The sequence below is a fragment of the Metopolophium dirhodum genome, chromosome 3 (assembly GCF_019925205.1).
Source record: "Metopolophium dirhodum isolate CAU chromosome 3, ASM1992520v1, whole genome shotgun sequence".
Lineage (NCBI taxonomy): Eukaryota > Metazoa > Arthropoda > Insecta > Hemiptera > Aphididae > Metopolophium > Metopolophium dirhodum.
This window is the reverse complement of record NC_083562.1, coordinates 11,735,352-11,757,334: the sequence shown is the minus strand read 5'-3', so window position 1 is coordinate 11,757,334 and position 21,983 is coordinate 11,735,352. Positions and strand designations below refer to the sequence as shown.

At 27.5% G+C, this 21,983-nt stretch overlaps 1 protein-coding gene across 2 annotated transcripts in view; it reads right to left on the bottom strand.

Moving 5' to 3' along the window:
• Nucleotides 1-21,983, bottom strand: part of LOC132941566 (adenylate cyclase type 2) — a 71,544-nt gene that overhangs the window by 30,471 nt on the left and 19,090 nt on the right. For both annotated transcript variants that reach the window (XM_061009673.1, XM_061009672.1), the window contains exons 2-4: nt 10,920-11,049; nt 8,473-8,817; nt 3,158-3,352 (exon numbers count right to left, since the gene is read on the bottom strand). In XM_061009673.1, the coding sequence (XP_060865656.1) occupies nt 3,158-3,352; nt 8,473-8,817; nt 10,920-11,045 (666 nt within the window). In that variant the 5' untranslated portion in view covers nt 11,046-11,049. The remainder of the gene's footprint in view (nt 1-3,157; nt 3,353-8,472; nt 8,818-10,919; nt 11,050-21,983) is intronic.

Here is a 21,983-nt window from a genome sequence, read left to right as displayed (position 1 = left end):
CCATCTTCTAAAATAGTTTTTAATAGCGGTATAAATTTTAGGAATCGAGATAAACCCTACTAGTAACAAAAGTTATTTTCATTTTTCCAAAACTTTGGGTTCTGGGACTAATCGGGTTTCTCAAACGACTGATTCATATTTAAACTTTTAAAGGCAAGATAAAAAAAGGTTCTTTCATAAGTCATAACGCATGTCAATAGTAAATTGAAACAGTTCCAAAATATATCGTTATTAACAACAATCAGTGTTTTTTAAAATACTTATCCACACATAGGCACCTACTGAATATAATAGATAGAATAGTATATTGTTATTTGTTAGGTACCTATTTCTAAATTCGATTAAATTACCTATACTCGAACACTGTTGTTAGCTCAAAATACAATAGAATACGGTTGAACTCAGACTATTGAAAAATGCTCGATATTTTTAACAAAAAGCTCAGTTGATTTAAAAGTACTGATACAGTGGTATAAGTACACTAAAAATGTGTTACACACGAAAACACGATACATGGTTTGGATATTATTTAAATGATTTTAACTATACCTAACGCATATAGAATATTTAATTTGTATGATGTCATCACGGTATAGAAGATAATAATAATATGATAATAATAATAATAATAATAATAATAATATTATCTTCTATACCGTGATTCCACGTCAATAAATTATTATGATAATGATATTTTTTGAAACAACCTATAAATAAAAATTAGTTAGCTAATAGCCATAGTTGCCGGGCTTAAGCTCAATAAAAAAAAAAAAATTGTCTAACTATATTTATAAATCATAGATATATTTTTGAGGTTACATTGTTAAATTATACAGTTTTAATATTGCTTAATGTTTATAAACATTTTAGAAATTTACTTTAGACAAATAATTATATCTATGTAACAGACTATTTAAAAACTTGCATTAATGTTTAAAATATTTTACAATGAAATTTTCAATAGTATTTTAATTCAATATTCAGTTTTTTTAAATTCGTTTATCAAATATTATTTGAAAATAAAAAACTTGTGCATCCTGAGACGATAACGTTCTGGTTTGAAGTTTCTATCGGATGCCAACACTCAAGTAATCGGCTGACGAGCCGCATATTATTAAATATCATTACATTGTTTGAGCCAGCAGGTTATAATATACATTTTATTATACTGTTTTTGGGCCAACAGGCTATATACATTTTTAATACATTGTTTTGTGCTTACAGGCCACATATTTTATATTATATAGTTTATTTAAGCCAACCAACAGGCCATATATTTTATATTATTTTTGTTTCATCACTTAGTCAGCAGGCTACATATCATATATACTTATCAGTCATCATAACTATCATAAATGCTTTGCAATAAAAAACGGTCAAAACTGATTTAAGAAACGGTCTTTATTATAGTTAATTTCATTTCTTTTTATTATTATTATAATATTTAAATTTAATACGCATTCAAGCGTAAGGGCGTAATGTATCCGATATGGAGAAGACGTCGTTTGCACTTCTTTTCATAAATTCTTAATTTTTATTTATATTGTATAAAAAAATAGCTTAAATAAATAAATTAGTAGGTATGTATGTATTATCAAAAAAGTGGATGTTGCTCTGCTATACAGTAGGTTACAAGTGGGTCACTGTATAATGGATGGTATATTAAATTTTAATTCGATGATATAATATCATTGTATCTGAAAAACGATTCTGAGCGGAGACGGTTTGTCAGTGTGGATATTATGTTTATATCAATTGTTATTACTTATTATTAATACGGTAGCCGGTAAGTTGAATTTATATTATAAAATTACAAAAAAATAACCAAAATCGTTATCATCGGTTATTTAACATGTAATTTCATCCGAATTTTAACATAAAATAATTATAAAAAAACAAAATTGTGTTTTTATATTTTTGAGGTATGTATACACACATCATTGTAAAATCAATACATTCATAAATTGGCCGCATACAAAACTCACACAGGGACACCTTATGGCAGAGACAAGCCTACCCATAATGGCCCAAAATGCAATACAAACTACTCCATCATCTACTGCCCAAACTTCAACGAAGCTAGGAAAGACTTCAACATCCCTAACAACCTGTACGAAGCAATATTGGTCCATTTTCAAACTATCAAAACATAATTTTATACAAAGTTCTTGTTAAAGCTAATAACCTGTGTAATTGATGTTACACCAATAAAGGAAAAAAAATCACTCCATTCAGAATCTAAAACTACTGTTATTGAAAAAACGACTAGACTGAAATATCAAAAAAATATTTAAAATGAGTTTACAATGTTTGGATAGTACTAAATTATTTACAGAAATCCTATACAGGTATAAACCTTACTACGTGGAACGGAATAGAATGTCTAAAGTTTTGTCTAATTATGATGTATTTATAGTTCAAACACATTGCTCCAAAGTTTTCAAATGAATTCTATAATATTAGTTTGACGTTCAAATTACATTATATCATCTTCTTTGGAATTAAAAATAATGAGCTAATTTGATTTTCTTTCACTGTAGTTTGATATCTAAAGAAATTATTGTAATGACTATTACAATAAACAGGTTTTTCTAGATCTTAAAATTATATTTCAAACAATATACTATATTATCTGTATAACCTTCTACATACGTTATGTAATACATTTATATTTCATGCATTAAAATATTATGCATTTATTTTTTGTTATACTTCTGTAAAAATATATTTAAAAAAAAATCAAGACGAGTCTTGCTCTGCTGTATAGTAAGTGTCAAGATTTTGACACTTAGTGTAACTCGTCATTGAGTATGTCACTGTAATGGATGTTTTAAATTTGAATTCAATAATAAATCGATGTATTGAAAACAATTCTGAGCGAATACTCTAATTCTAAGGATATTTTATCATATATTGATATATTTATATTGCTATAATGTAATTTGTTTTTCTACTAGTAATAATATTATTCCATATTAGCCGATTCTGCACTGCACTGTCCGTGACAAATTAAACAAATACATTTTATATAAATTGTAGTATTAATTTTCTTATGCGTGGACAGTGGACATTTTATCTTAGTTAATCTTTTGTATTTATTTTCTTATAATATAGGTACTATCATACAGTATTTTAAGGCACTATATTTAGTACATACCTCAGCCGCAATGTACGCTGGTATGACGCTAAGCAGTAGTTGTTCTTGTTGCTCTTTTTCACACTCCAGCTTAATTCTGGATTCAATGCATGTCCTGGTGCCCGAAAACATTATTCTGTTGGCTTTGTGTGTCATAAACTTGTAATACCAACCAGTGGAGCTGGCCGAGAACAATAGTATTAATTCAGCTATCATCTGAAAAAAACGCAGTTTCATATAGTTGTCATTGTAATAAAACTGAAAATATAAATTATATTTTTAATTTTTCAATTGAAATTAAATTTTTAATACATTACTATATGCATTCAAAAATCGCGTTCCAATATAAATTCAAAAACAAAATAAATGCCAATTATTGTTTTATAACAATATAATACAAACACAGCTTCCCGCGATGCACATATAATACAATTCTAATTTTTCGTTTTTTTATAATATTAATAAAAAATAATCTATAGAGTATTTCAATATATTGATACAATACAATGCATATTGAATAATTTTCATCCAGTTTCGTGCTGTATAAAGATTTCTGAAGGATTATATCTAATATACTTGATTTCAAGAATACTAAAAAAAAAATAAATACTTTTTGTGACTATAATACTATATAATGTATAAGTGTATTTATTACACTTTGTTTGTATAAAAATATGTATAATATTATAGCATACATTATAATGGATTATGTATATAAATAAAAAAATATCAATCATTTAAAACACCTGTGTTCAAATTGTGCATACATCTCTATAACATTAAATAGATATTTTTTTTTCGTATTTCGAAACTCTTAAGTTTTGTTAAAATTGAAATTATTACAAAAAGTTTAGTTTCTTAAAATATACGTATAAAAAAAAAACGTAAAAATGTCTTTAAATAAACATTATTTGCAATTCAAACACACTTGAAACATATGTAAAGATCCCATTCATCGTTATTCAAATGATCTAAAGTATTTCTGTATATATGTATTGTATTAAACCTAGAACATACAATGTTCATCCTCCAGTTTCTCCGGTTTAGTTGTTTCGTATCGCTCAAGGCTTTTCAAAAGGGCGTAAATACAGGAAATGTTAATGATAATACAAACATCACTAGAGGAGCAAACTTCAGAGTTCAGAACATGGCTATTTTAAAATATTCAAAACTCTTATTAGGAAAGGGTATGAAGTATTGCTCGAGTTGTTATGGACAATTTTCAGATAGGGTTATTACTGTGTTATTTAATTTTCTATAAATGTTGACTAAGTTACAACGAAATTCACAAAAATAACAAAAGAATAAATATAATAATAATATATTAAAACATGATTTCATTAAATGTCAAATATCTATTGAATATAATACCATACTATGTGATTTAATCTGTAAAGTAAATTTCTAATATGATATATTATCCATACTACTTTCGTATAGTTAGAAATAAAATAATATATCCTGTAAATAATATCATTATATATTTATTTCAGCGGGCACATTTACAAAATGAAACACAATTGAACCGTAATTGATATGTATACTTAAAGAGAATCAGTGTAAGTATACCCACAGAGTTTAAGCCAGGATTGCAATTGTAATAATAATAGTCTTGTAAAGAACACTTTTATTTTGTATTCGAAGATATGAGTATTTAAGTATTCCAAATACGTATCAAATAGGTACATTTAAAAAATATATTCGAATACTCGAAAAAGTATTCGAATACTATTAGAATATATTTTTTCCCCCACTAATATTTGTCAGTTTTGGAATGGTTGGAAATTAACGCGGGTCAATCATATTTCGTTCAAAGAGAAAAACTATTGTTTATAACTTATAATGAACCCGGTTTATTATAGAAAAATTTGTTGTATCACAAATATGTATATACTATTTTATGAGTTCAAAAAAAAAAATATTAATTAATGAATAAAAAAAAATTATTCAGAATACGTATTTGAAAATTTCTTTCAAAAAGTATTTAAAATTGTATTCGAATAAAAAAAAAATACTTGAATACTTTTATTTGAATAGATTTATTTAATACTTTACAGGATTGAATAATAATGTGAATACTATTGGCAAAATATTTTTTAGCTTTGACAAATTAATTGAAGTCCATAAACACGCTGGTTTATAAATTTAAAAAAATATAATTAGTATAGTTATATTATTACTATTATAATATATATTAATACTTACCTGTATAATTACTATAATTAGTAAGTAAAATATTTTCATTAATATGTGAACTAATAAATTTAAAATATTGAATCTACATAGTTTCTTATAATTATAAGCATTTAAATTTTAGATAAGAGGTGTAGTATCCCACAAATATTGTGGAGACTTATCTTCTAATAATCTAATCTAAAATTGAAATGCCTAAAAATAAAATACAACTGTTAAAATACTTACACTATAAAGTATTGCCTTAATTCACGAAATTTAAAGTACGCAAAGATTTTAAAAATGTGGTGTTTTACGAGACATTCAATTCTTTACATGAAAATATTATTTTTCCAAAATAAAAATTAACCCTGCAGATAATTATTGTTCAATACTGTTCAAAGAATGGCGCTGTAAATTATATTTATAAAGGTATTTGCATATAGTATAATTATAAAAATATTATCAGTTATTTAGCTATAAGTTGAAACAATAATAAGGTTTGGATTAAATAACTCTTACCTATAATATGGAACATAATTTAAAGTAAATAAAAGGGTAAGAAGGTAAACGTATAAAATAACGTCAATAACGTGCCCGAGAGAGAATTTCGTAAGCTGCTATATTATTTCGTCATATGAATTTTAGTTAAGTGATATAAATAAATACGAATATGGAAAACTTAATTTTATTTCAAGTACGACAAGAAATACTTATATTTTAACGACCACAAAATGTTCTATCGTTTTAAAACCAAATTCAAATAAAAATCGTCATCAAAGATCGTCTATGTTTTATTATTATTGAAAATTTTTCATTTAGAACGTCATGAAATTTATTTTTAATATTTATGCTGTGTAACATTGGGTCATTGTATCTATATTGACAATTTACGATTTAAATGAATGAATGCACTACAAGCAAGGCGGTGCATTTTAGAAGTATAGAAATAGTTAGTATAAAAATAATTTACAACGAATTTTCTATGGCTGCCACAAAAAAAATTCTACCTAATTCGTCGTGACACGTTTTGCAAATTATCTGGAGACTACCCTGTAATGCAATAGATATACGCTGTATATGTACTTGTGCAGAAACAGTAAAACCAAACTGAACTTAAAAAACAAAAACGCCAATATTTTAGTCTTTAGACCGAATATCAAAAATGATATTGATTTCAGAAGCACTTAAGTACCACGATATATGTATAGTGCTAAATCGATTATTTCCCAAGGATTTCAGTTGATACCATTCGGAAGATATTTTTCACGTTTTTATTTTCTACCATAATGTAATCAGAATATATCTACCTGCAGTATATCGAAATACATACATATGTGTGTCAATATATTATAATAACGTGTATGTCATATGGTTTTGAAACAAAACACTGTATTTCTAACAATGAACTTACATTTTAACTCGTTTGAAATTTGATTTCATATTTCTGTTATCATAAAATATGTACATATTATTATTACCACACGTATTATTTTCAAAAACAGGCAAATCACTCTACTCTATAGTACTATCATAGTAGATACTGAGTGTAACTGGTCGTTGAGTAGGTTGATGGTAATGGAAGTGATAAATTTAAATTCATTGTTAAATTGTCGCTTACTAAAAACGATTCTCAACGAAGAACGTACGCCTCTATTTTAAAAGGATAAAATTGTATATTACAATTTATATATTTTATTACTATAATTAATTTTTTTATTGTCTTTTAGTATTATGGTACCTACTACTCGTATTAGGTATGTTGAATTAATTTTTTCCAAATACATCACATATATTATGATATAATGTATCTAGCATATATTTATTACCATATAAGTCAATACCACGTACCATATTATATAGAACGGCGTAAACAGATTAGGGTGTAAATAGCTAAAAATTAGTCTAAATATTATTAAAAATGTCATTGTTTATATAGAAAATAATAAAATATGTAATGGTGACTAATGTCAAGTGCCTACAATTGATATGTTTTGAATTAATATTTACAACATATAGTCGTAATATCTTGTTTAAACATCCAATTTTTTCAATTGTCTTTTATGTATAAAAATGTGTCACTATTTATTAACGATAAAAATACACAAAAATCATTGTAAAACCAATGGTAGTCAATACATTCAACGCTTCACTCGGAATTTAATAGCTACCAGTTGGTAATTAAAATAGGTACAATATGTAACTTTAAGTTGAAGTTATTGAAAAAAAAATTATTTTCTTTCGGTATAGAATCGCTTTTCTTGAGAACAAATAAAAAATGTTTTTAAAGCATATAATATAGGTATCACTAGTGTCAATCGGTGCATGCATTAAATCTCCATTAAATTATCTCGTCCCGTTCGTATTATTATTATGTATGTTGATTAGCATAATGACGTGTGATACCTATATAGTAGCTGATATTAATAATTTCGTGGTTGAGTGACCTTTCCTGTCAATTGTATTGTACTATACGTGATACGTCCATGCATAGGTGCACAAGTCGAATACTTAGCTGATACATATTAAAATATTTGTGTAATATCATTATCGATCAACAGCAAAAGTATCTCTATCTTAAAATCCACTTGTCGCTAAAGCCTGTTTAAGCGTTGTTAAAAAATCATTACGTAATCTCGTAAATCCGTTATTTTTGATTTCTCTAACTTCAAAGCACGCACAGGTCTCATTCTATTTTGTATTTCGTATGGTAAAATAATCAGTCATAATATTATTATAATAATGTTGCTATAGGACGGTGGCGGATTAAGTCGTGTACCTATATAAGTCTTGTTTTGTATTAAGCCATAGTGTTGCACTTAGAGTTCTCAAACACTAAATGGTTACTACATTAATTAGAATAATATAAATGTACAATAGTGAAAATATGAATAATCCTATATTGCTGAATGGAATAGGGTATAGGTATAATGTTTTATGTTTGGATGGGGTGAGGGAGAAATGTATTTTGAATATTAAAGGGGGATGATGGATGATTTAAAAAGGGACAATAGGTAGGTAATATGCACGTATTGGTGACAATCTGGAGCAGTTGAAGAAGAGAGATGGCGAATGTTACAGTTGGCGGGGTTGTTATGAAATATCTAAAGGTGGGGGAGGGGGTTTGCCTTAAATAGTTAAATGTAAAAAACCTAACGGTTTACCTGTTTGACGTGCTGCGCGTTTGGTGTCCACTGGATTTCGGTGAGCAAAGACACGATGTGCACGGCCATCATGGCGGCCGTGGCAAAAGACGCGACGGCCACGTGGGTTGGAACCATCGAGTGCGTGGCCACCAAAACAGGTACGAGCGCGTAGGCGGCGTGCACCACGCCGCTGCTGGACAGCACGGCGGCGGCGGACGCGGCCACGGTGGCCGCAGATAACGCGGCCGCGGCAGGCCTCGAGTCCAACGCTGTCGGAGCGACCTGTGTGAGGCAGAATGTGCAAGCGAACGTCAGCCACGCGACCGACACTGACAAAAACGGAGGTCTTACCACCGATTCAGCCTGTGAAGTAGAAAAAAAAACATCCATTCGACGATAAAATATTATGTTGTAGTAGGTACCTAAGTATAAAGTTAACGCGCAGGTGGAAATGGAATTTTGTATTTATTTTTCATTACATTTTATTCGTAAATAACATAATATTATTACTATGATTGCTGGGTAGTTTTTCGAACCATTAGATCCTGTACAATGAAGGGTAGCGAGTAATTGCATCTCCCACACATAGCACTATAAATAGTTGATATAGTTATAGTTATAGATATTAGTTATAGTTGAAGCCAATATAACTATAGAACTCGTGATATCTGCGAATATGCACGACTGCAGATCAATCCGCATTCCCATAAATTATTTGTAAATAACCACATGAGCCCACATGCATACACATTCACTATAGTTACGTTCACAGACTTTAAGAATATTACTTTATTTATTGATCTAAAATCGACCCCAACATTGAGACAGTCTCGTTTATTTTGAAAATATATTTTTTTTAGTGGCAAAAGAGCGTAGAAGGGGTGGAAATAAAAATGGTAGTTTGTACATAAATTTAACAATAAGTTAATGATATAATATAGTTAATATAATTAAGTTTTTGCTATATATATTTATTACTCTAATTAAATTAATATTTGACAAACAATGATTCAGGATTCTACAAAAAAAAACCATCTTATTAGTGCAGAAAAAAAGAAAACATGTGGGTTTAATTTTTTTCTCACCAGAATCGTATGGAAAATACAAAATAAATCAATCGTTAAAATTGTTAGTTACATTAATATAATATATGTTCGTTTGTATGAGGGTCGAAGGTATATAATTTAGTATAGTTTATATATATATATAAATACTATAATATGCCTTCGATCGTCTTTCATTAGCTTCGATTACTTCGAGAGTGAGCTAAACACTGAAACACCTCACCCCCTTGCCACTACTAATCCATCACCAAACAGTAACCCACAGTCTTAATGAGAATCTCATTTGACGTCACTGTCCGTCACTGTGACCTCTATGAATAAGTTCATACAAATACTCTGACAACATAACAAAGAACAGTTCCTGTTAGTAATATGATGTCTGTATGTCTGTATGTGTCTACACAATATTGATAAGTACCTATATATATATACGTAGACTGGACGATTTCCATGTTACAATATTATTACACCGTATTTAATTCGTTAAAATATAATAAATTAAAGGACTTATCGCGATCAAAGGGATTACAATTTCACAGGGATGTTATTTGAAAAAAAAAACATTTTGCTTGTGATTTTCGGAACGAAACGCATATTATAGGTGCACAAAACCTATTTTTTTGTTTTCCATCTTAACTTTTTGATAACGTTTTGTTTCGCGTACGAAATTCCTAACCTACAATGTGCTCACGGTTGCACAAATAAACCACGTGAATAATAAAAAAGAATAAAATAATACGACACAGATTTGTCCATTCTTCTATGGAATGTGCGTTCAGTCAGCACATCGACCTAAACTAGCCTTCAACGTTTCTGGAATTTAGGACCAATATTGCGATGGAATCGTGTTTTGCAATAATATTTAAATTCAACGTGGAAGTTCTACCTCGGAAGTTCCCATCAAAAGACTTGGTTTGAATAAATATAATTAAACACAACATTTGTTTTCCAATCAGTTCGACGAATGCACTATCATAGTTCATCGTCAAAGTTTCCTAGTACGAAATTATTATGATGCGTGCTCGAATCGCACAGATATTTCCACAGTATTCTTAGGTGCCGTTATAATTTATGACACAGCCGTCTAATTTGTTTGCTTGTACATATCATATTTTATTAGTACATTGTATGTATATATTTCAAGACGTCTTGAGCTACGTTCAGTTTGGTTCACATTTAACTGAACATTATAATAATTTTATTTTGAAAATAAAAAAAAATAAAGTGCACAAATATACTAATATTGTACATATAATTGTTTACAGTAATTACATGTACATAATAATATTTATGTTTTTATTTTTAAATTTGTATAGTAGGCATATAGTATATATTTAGTTAAATTAATATATGCGCATTATATTTAGGTAGGTATATATTTATATATATTTTGATACTCACATTATAAAATGAAAATAACATTGTTAAAGTGATAGTACATGTAGCCAATCCAATAGAAGCAAACGTTGTAAAAAGTGATTGTTTTAATCGAATACGATACTTGTGGTAAAGCTCTTCTAAATCCATATTCCTGTAAACAAATTACAATTTATTTTAATAAAATAATATTTCTTATGACATTATGTTAATTATTCAAATTACTTATTATCTCTAATGTTTATACCAATATTTTAATGCATTAATATTATAAAAGAAAACATTTTAGAGCAGTTTATTTTTTTATACTATAGTTATAATTACATATTAAGTTTCATTTATTAAAGTTACAAGTTTTTGCAAAGACTATTACATTTTTTGATTATGGCTTCAAAGTTAAAATATATAGAACTTACTAATTAGCAATAATTTAAATTATATTGCCGGCAGTGATTAAATTTGATATTCTATAACTAATGGTTTTTATTATTAACAAATTTCATGTTGTCAATTTGTATAAACTTCAAAGTGTTTTTATATATAAATAAATAAAGTTATAATATGATGTAATAATATGTTATATACATATAATGTAAAATAATATGATATTATCTCTAAATTACTCAGAATATACTCTACATGTATAATACTGATATATTATTATAATATATAACCAGTTTATAAAATTAAAGAATATCTCACAAAATGTATTCTAAAAAAATAAACTAAAAATATAAGGTATTTACGTTGCAAAATTGGATATACAATATAAATTAAATTTTAAACAATAGTTAAGTAATAGCTAAATTTTAATAGATTTTAGAAAAACAAGGATTTTTCCTAGAGTTGTTCGCTTGTTGGTTCAGAGCCTCTAGGTTATCGGGATTTCCATGTGGTTTTGGCAGAAGGCAAGAAGGACTAATGGTACATCAATATTAAAAACTGCATTCAGGATTTGAAGTCTGACTGAAGTTAACAATTTATAAATTTTATAAACCACCAAGTGTCAATATTAGGTTTGTAACAAACTTATTTATTACATTTATAATAATATTGTGAATTATTTCCAACATTTTTTAGCTTTTGGTGACAATTATTGTTAACTATTGAAAACTGCAGTGTATTTATAACTAATGTATTTTAAAGTTGTTTAGCACTCTTTTTCGCAATGAAATTAATTTTATGTCCATTTTCCATATTTCTATTAAATATTTTATTTTTATTCTATTTGATAGATAGGTAACAATATCATATTTTCTATAATATTTATTAATCAAATACACTTACAGCCACATAATATGAGTCGTTAAATATTTATTGGTCATTGATCAATTTATTATTTATAATTACAAGGTCATAGCATCATCATGTTCATATAAAAACTTGTGGCTATAATTATTACTTTTAAATTTAATATTTTGACCATATTATTCCAACTAAATATGTACAAGTTTTTATTATATTGTGATAAAATTAAATAGGTTTATCATTATTTTTTATTTTACAATAAACTCGTTAATGCGCTGCAGTTTGGCAGGTTATGAAGTATCAATTATGTTATTATATTGAGCGTATGTATACACGTGTAAGTATATCGTATATATAATAATAAAACGTGTGACTATTCGAACATTTACTTAACAAATTCAGGAGTATAAACTACGGTGTTAACGTATGCTTATATTTTCATAAAACGAAGTACAAATTATGTGTATGACTGTATGAGAGGAGTAATAATAGTATTATTAATTTATTATTCTATATTATAAAAATGTACCAAACTGTAAGGATAATAAATTATCGCGTAACTATGAAAAAAAAAATGATTAATCCAATTATGGATCACAATAAACATAGCTAGTGGACCAAAAAAAAAAAAAAAATAACAAAACAAAAAATACGAACACGTGGAATTGCAGGTGATTACTCATATCCGTGTTTCGGTCGATTTTAAAACGTTCACTATATTATAACTAATAATATTATTATATTACTGTCGTACGACATTGAGCTAGCTGGTTTCAATAATGTTCATAATTACGACGATTTTACAATATGACCGAGGAACGATTAGAGAATGAGTAGAAAACGGTTAACGTTTATTTCTACTTTCGTAACGTTTTATAGACTATATACATTACACACACACAATTGTCACACACGCATATATATATAGGTATATATGTTTGTATATATATTACATTGTATATTTTATTTATATATGTATATATTATATCGTGTATATGTACATATGTATTAAGTGTTCATTTCAAAATGATGTGGATTCCAAGGGTAAATCAGACAATATAATGGTAAGGTACCGTTTGGCGCGCAAATAAAACTCGTCCATTAACTACGCCCGCCTTTTTTTACATTAAAATCATCATCAAATCCTCGTAAATAGTTTTTTTTTAGAAATCTCGTAAGAGCGTTTATATTATTACGAACTGACGTAGGTACCTATTGTCAATGTTGAACGATATGTAAACACTTTGTCGTCATTTATGTGATTCACCAAGTAAGCTCACTCCTTTTTTTTTAAATTCTTTTCTAATAGTGGATTTATCCAACTTCTGATTATTGCAATTTTTAAGTATACTTAATGATCATATTTTTAAATCCTTTGATTCTTTATATCATTAAAGAAGTATTTTGTGGCAGTGGGGCGATACAAAATTATTATTTTCAAATGAGAACCAACCCTTTTTACTGTATATTGTTAAAGATATGAGGTTTTTCAATATGTTGATGTGTTTGTATGAACATATTTTTAAAGCATATTTTTCGAGTTCTTTAACTTTATGTTCTACATAATAATAGCCCTTACTAATTGTTTTACATAAAGTATAAGATCAATGTAATATTTTATTCTAGTACTTTTTATGCTCGGTCAGTTTTTACAATTAATTATAAAATTGTATAATTTAAGTAATTTAAAATCATTCTGGTCCCGATATTATAATAGAATATATTTCTATTGCTCATTAGTATATACTTAAATTTTAATAAATTAAAAACTATTCGTTTGAATTTCGGTTTACGAACAATCAACATTTAGAAAAAAATTTTGATAATTTAATAAATGGGTAGTTCTTAATAAAAAAAAAAGTTTTCATCATCATATAGCACTCCTTAAATTTAAAAAAAAATCTTATAATTTTAAAATTTTAAAATATATTCCTGTAATATCTTAATACTAAATAATTCTAAACTTACAACTCTAAAAATAAGAATTTGTATAAATTGATTATTAAAGGAAAAAACCGTAAAGAGCTATAAAATACTTGATGAAAAACTGCAGTATTATTAAATGTTTCCCTAAGTTATTTATTTTTTATAAATATTTGCGTTTAAACGGCGAGAATATTATTTTCAGTGTATACACTATACAAGCTATAACTGTTCATCATTAATTGAATGTTGATTAATGATTATCAAAAATAGCATTTTTAGAATAAATATGTTAAGTATATGTCTTAAAATCGAGAACATCAATCCATTCCTCTCCAATTGGTTAGAATCCATTTCTCTGATTGAAAATCGAAAACATTTATACCGAAGTGAAAATATTGGGTATCTATTTGTTTTAGAGTTCAATTCAAATCTATCGATTTTGGTGTTAGAATGTACTTGTCTGTATACTTACCTACGAGTACCTATAATTTATATAGGTACACATAATGTACAAAATATATTGTTAAGAACGTCGAATAAAAAAAATCGTTTTTAAATGCACAAATAAAACGATTATAATATCATTGCATAAATGCATTTATATTAATGATTAGCGATTTAACAGTTCGTAAATGTTTAATTAAAAAAATAAAAATCCATGCACATTAATTAATGTATTAAAAATATTAAAAACTTTAATTATAATGTTATTATTGGTGCGATATTATAAAGAGTAAATAACAGAATTACTTTATTCAATTAATTCGATAAATGTCTACTTATTAGATATTTAGATTCACTATTACTATATAGTATTATACGCACGTAAACGACGTCGCTATATTAATTATTATTATAATATACCCATCATACGTTACGCGGGCTAAACATTGTTTTATTTTTGTGCTCAAACAACAGTAGCATAGATTATTATCATATTATACTTCATATTATTATTATTGATGAAATTATACGATGATTATATTATTATTGCTGCGCGTGGCTACAATACGATAAATATGTAATATTATTCCCGCACGCAACGTCTATTGTGGCGCGTCGTTCAATGTCAGGAAGTCGCATTGACAACCACAAGTAGATGTACATAATATACACAATACACATGCGTTATAGTATTATATGCGTACCTATATACACAATAATGTGATGTTATATTATGCGAGCCCATTCTGCAGCTACGACGGCGCGCATTTAAAATTCCCAACATTAATATTATTATTATTATTATTATTCTCGAATTTATTTACATTTCTGCGCCACGACAGATAGTACAATATTTAGTATAAGAATGATGCAATATTATTACTTATTAGCATCCTTTGTGTATCATATATAAATTTATTACGATATTATCGTCATCATCTTCGAAATCGCGACTCCGGAGATAAGAACTCTCCCCGGATACGGCGTTATTATTTTAATATATAATATAATTATATCGTATATCCGGTATTGTTATAATGGCATACCTACCGATATTGTATTGAATTGTATCCGTATATAGGACACGCGCTTTGCTCGGCTAACGTCAAGACGGTTAAATCCATTCCCGCGTAGATATTGCAACAGTGAGATACCGCGGTATATAGGAGCGTGCGTCATTTTACACGTTGTTATTTATATATTATATAATAAAATACATATCATACATTGTTATATTATTATGGACTTATCGCGCTTGCACGTCTCCGGAAAAAACAATTTACACGATAGTCCTGCAGTAACAGATTTTCGTCGGCCCCGAACGAAATCCAATATAATGCACGAAAACCAATTGCCGTCGGTGCCACGTTTTATTTACGATACCTACCCATGGACGGGCCACTTTGGGGGTCCCATACATAATTTACACCCGACAATATTACGAGTATCATATTATAGTGGCAGAAGCGGCTTATTAAATGGCGATATATGGACGGTGACAGTGTCGGACATTTGTTATTTTCCGGTAACGAAACTTTTGGCCGCGAGATACCCGCTATACCGGGTATCCCGTGTATAAAATATATAGGTTATAGGTACATAATAATGGCTCCATTTGCGATGCTATAAAAAACAATTAGTCAAAAACGTTAATAAGCCTGTGCACATAAACTAAGTAGGTATTATATATAGTCCTGTATAGATTGTAGGTATAGGTTGCCTGTCGGTACCCGGGGCGAACTGTGTACAATATTGTTCTTTATATGCGTCCACGAAACGATATAATAACATTAGCCGATAATGTAAGCTTTTAAAAATATTTTAAGTCTGTAATAAGTATTTACGACGCGAAACTATAACTAGGAAAACTAATATAAACTAAACACTTGCGGAGGTTATGCCAGTCATAATGAGAGTCTACTGTCATTTATCCATTAGTGAATTGCAGATCAACAGCACTCCAAATAAAATCCTCACTCTATGTGTATACATCAATCACCTCCCCCCCCCCCCCCCGGTCCAACCTCTGCGTACACGTATGTACATTCAGTGGACAGTGGACATCAATGGCTTCAACAACAATGTTAAATAAATTTCATTCTTATAATATCATCACTCTTCTAAATAAAATAAATTTAGTAGCTACGTAAAGAACGTAGTGTGCTACTCGATGTATTCTCTGCTGCACGGAAAAATATTGAACGTAGATATTATATGCTTTTAAAATTATGATTAAAAAGTAAAATAACATCGAGGTTGCTATGGTAACGTATAATTATATATACATCGGTTGCTTGGGATAACCTTTCGAAAAATCCGATTACAAAAAAAGTATCATATCCGGCTTGAGGAATCATTTTTTTTTTTTTGGTTGCCACGGTAACGCTTATATTTTATTAATTAGTTGCTAGGGGCAACGTAGGTACTGTAACTTAAGATGATAACATTATAATGAAAAACCTATTACGAAAAACAAAGCGTATTCAGCCGAAAAACATAGGTATTTATGTTCAAAATCAAAATCTTAAAATTCCTACAAATATACAGGATGTGACAGAAAGACCTGAAAAAAAATTATGCTACTTATTAAACGTATGCCAAAAATTGTGAAAATTTTATGGTTAGTAAATAGTTTAAGAAATATACACATGTCAGGAAATTCTCAATAGTAATATTTTGAAAAAAGTTATTACGTTCTAAATTAATTTAATTAAAAAAATATTGATATTTTCAAAAATTCTAAAAAATAAACTACTTGACTTAGATAAATGTTTTTACCATCAAAATTGTTCTTTAATAAGATTTACAAATTGGCTATTTGGAAAAATCAAATTTTATTTTTTTTTTTAAATTATACGTGTAGTGAAAGTGGCTATCAATTATATATAAAATAAAGAATTTTAAATATTGATTAGAACAAAAATTATTTAATATATCAGGTCTTCCTGTCACACTCCGTATGCATGCACCACGTGTGAAACGATCAGAAACAAGTAAAAATATTATAATGATGATAATGATAATCGTACACCGGGATCCTATGTAATGGATAAATGTTGAATTAATTTCAGTGAATTTCTTGGAACATATACTCAAAGGAGGCAAGAGCAAAGCATTTAAACCTAAATAATGAAAAAAATAGTCGTTTCAAACCACAATTACCACAAGAAATCGTTCATTCAGATACAAAAATTCGAACATCACTATGATCATAAAAAACACTGTACCAATATTGTCTTTGGCAATTGTAATAAACATATAATGAAGATATTAACTATAAAGTATAAACACTATTATAATATACAAATTATAAATCATTAACAACTATTCTTAATCCATAAATATTATAATTTATGAATGTTGTAGACAGACTAGCGTAAGATTGTAAATATCTTACCACATTTGTTATACAAATTATATCATAACTACCTAAAAATTATAATTTTTACTTTTAGATTATGAGTAATATAATGTTAGTTGATAATGTTATTATATGAAAAACTACACATACCTATAATTCACAGTTAAAATATTATGTTAGTATAATATAAATAAACAAGAATATTTTACTAGAATATAATATGCTGTCCATATCTTGCTCAGGATAGTTTTTCGTATGCAATGATTTATCACTGAATTCGAATTTAACACATCTATTAAAGTCACCTATCTACTGAATTATTACTCAAAACCTACTAAACGGCACAGTGACTTCCCGTTTTTTTTTTTTTTTTTATATAACCATAATATTAATTGAAGGGCTCAACAACGAGGCAAGTCCACTTTTTATCAAAAATGAGTTTTTCATGGAATATTGTTCATGGAAGAAATATTTATATTTTGGTAGAAAAATTGGTTTATTCCCTGAACAATTTCAAAAAGTGGACAAGCCCTTCAATTGTTATCCCTTATTTGTAAGTTGTCAAACATTTCAACTTTCGATTTTTGAATGTTAACCAATTGGAAGTTTTTTTTAATTAGGAAAACTATATTATAATCTTTAAATGTGTAGTAGGTACCTAAAATATGCATAAGGGATATTTAATAAAACAGATTTGTTGGCGTGGTGGAAGAATTATATTTAGTGACGGAAATTCAGCGAGAACTTAACTTAATGGGTTTAAAATATGTGTTTAAGTTATTAAATAATAATGTCTTGTTCCCGTTACAAATTGAACCTTTTGAGGGGGATTTCTGGATTCCGGATTTTACAGTGATAGATTATAGGTTTTTATAGGGGTTAGTATGTTTTTGAAGGTGGCTTCTCACTTTAGTGTAATGAAGTAGCCAGTAGAGCTATTTCAGTGATTTTAGGAATGTGAAGATCAATGTGGTACGGTGGTGAATGATTCGAAACGTATTGAGAAGGTTTAGTTTTAGCTTTATGAATATATATTTTATTTTATGTCTTAGTTGACGAAGTCCCAAAGTTCAACACCATACCAATTTGAATTTAACACTGTTAAAATGTTTCAAAAATATAGTAGAGTGGTAAAAATATAACACCTATATAAAATATTAAATTGCAGGTTTGTGGTTAAAAATGAAAAAAACACACCTATACATAATGAACATACCTAAACTCTTTTGAAGTAGGTACCTAATTCTTGATTGGTATTCAAATACGAGTAATATTATTATTGAAAACAAAATCATGAAATTTGATATAGGAATACATTTGAATGGATTATACATTCAACAAAAGTTAATTCATTTAAATTGTTTATATTAAATATAATTCACGTTAGTATATTTTATATTAGGTATGTTAAATACTTAAACGTGAATGAAAAATAACTGTTTTAAATGGAGTTGTCACAAAATATTTGTAAATAATTTAGGAACATAGTTTTAGGAACAATACTATTTTGTATAAACAATAATAACTTCGTACAAAGAAAAAAAAAATATTTTTAAAGCCACGGCAATAAATGTGTAAAAAAGAGTTATTAGTTCCTAATTCATATTATAATTTTGTTGTCAATCAAATGGTCATCAAAATATTTTGTCAATTGTCATATTGGTACAAGGAATTCGTTAATGGAATGCCGAATGGTTTTATAATATATTAGGTGGTTACAAGTTACAATTGACCCTGTATACCTACTGTAGCAATATGCACTAATTATTTATTTTTTATTTTTTATAACATCACACATTCCGTTTGCATTAATATAATGGTGGAAGAAACCATATTATGCCACCGTGGTCAATCCTAAAAAATGTGTAAAGTAAACATTAGGTACCTACTACCTATACTATATTATTATTTATTCAAACAAGATATAAATTTGGTTTGTAATATTTGTAGATGTTTTGTAACTTCGTTTATATTATATTACGCCATGTACAAAAACGGATTTAAAAGAGATATGTAAACTTCATGAAGTTTTATGTAAAGTACCTAGCTGTATACTGTTTTGTACATTTATTATACCCTTAAGCTGTTACATGTCCTAACTGTGAGAAATGAACTAAAGTAAACGAAATAAAAAATAATTTTATCTCATGTAATAATTTTACATAAATTGACACAAGGTCACGTGATAATTTTCTTAAAAAAATATGAGTTATTAGGATTTTTAAGATTGCAAGTTAATTTCCAAACAGAAAATAATTATTTAGGATATTATGGTTGTTTGAGGAATTTAAAAGATGCGAAAAATAAAGTATAGAAAATGCACAGGCAACAAGGAAATTCATACCCCAGGGAAATATTGTAATATTATAGTCATGGTATTATTCATTTCTAAAACTTTACTTCCACTTTATATTATAAATTGTTGTAATAATCACAGTCATATCTTTGTTAATCTATAGTGGACCTATAGTACCTATTGATATACGTACGTACCATAACGGACCAATAATAGATACCTACACTGAAACTATAAAAACCTAATCTAAACTAATCTAAGTCATGGCTTGCCTATTTTAATAAATAATAACATACGTTGGTAGTTACCCGAAACCTAAAACAAAATATATCATGTTCATTCTACACATAAATTTCAAACTTAGGTAGTTCCTAAAAGAATATAAAAATAAAATAACCAACAGTACTAACACTGTTATGTAAACCTAGGGAGAAATTAAATTTAAAAAAAAGTTAATAGAACTAAAACAATGATATTGCTACAATCAAGAAAATTAGACATCAGAAATATATTAAAAATGAAATTACCATGCATAAATTGTTGCTGAACGAAGAATTTTTTTATTGTTTATTTATGATTAAAATAATCATAATTTACATAAATAGCAAGTTATTGACTTAAATTACTCAGTCACAAGAAACAAAAAAAAATTTGAATCTGATGGCATATTAATATATAACAAAAAATAAATTTATGAATCACAAACGCAAACCCTACAGTGGCAAAATTAAAATATCGAATAAAACAAAATATAACTATAATGTTTCCACGTGGATTAAACAAAGAGTATTTGTCATAAAATAAAATATATATACATCAGTCAGGATCATACATTTACCTTATTATGTCAAAAGAAAATCCCACAATATGCACAACACACACGATACAATATTAATTGTTAAGCACAATATACCGTCAGAACATAATACTGACGAGAAATATTAATTAACAACACTTTTTGTATGACTTAGTCGTTCAGATTTACGACAAGTAAATCAAATTTTAACTTGTTTGGATAAAACAAAACTAAATATGTTAAACTGTACAAATTAGATAAATTAATATTTTTTATAAGATAATTAGATACCAAAAAAATATAAATATTGTAAACGACAATTTACCCAATCGCCCAGTTAATAATAGATACAAATAAATATATATTTATAACTTAGTATTGTTTTAATTATAAATTTCATTACTACAGTGAAATAAACAGACAGTATGGGTTAACTGGATATAATATGGAGATGTGTGTTGCTTATATTTATCTCATTTCAATCACTTTGGCATAGTTATGCGCTGTAATGCAAATCAATTGCAAATGGTCGTGTTTGAATTTCAAATGATTTTCAGCAATGCCGCCTGGAATTTTTACAAAAAAAGTCAACGATTGTCACTAGTTTATCCTCACGCTTAGAAAAACTTCTGACAAAGTAAAAAAAAAAGAGCTTTCCCTAAATTTCTATCCAATAACGGATATAGGGGACATTTGTGAAGTTATTTCAAAACCTACCAGAAAAAGTGTCTACTGAAAAATAAAACAATTAATTAAATCAAATTTTTTAGTCGAATCGTACACTATATGAAGTAGAATCAATGGATCATAAATAATGCTGATTAAAATAAAATATAAAAAAATAAATAACGTGTCATATTTTGTTTTGATCGCAATCGGAGCTTACAAACGTACAATATTATTTAAATTTTATATTATAGTCTCTGTAATATATTTTGAATATTTTTTTTTAACATCACTCTACATGTTATTTTAAATCGCCTAAGAATAAAATTCTATGTTTATTTATATTAAATT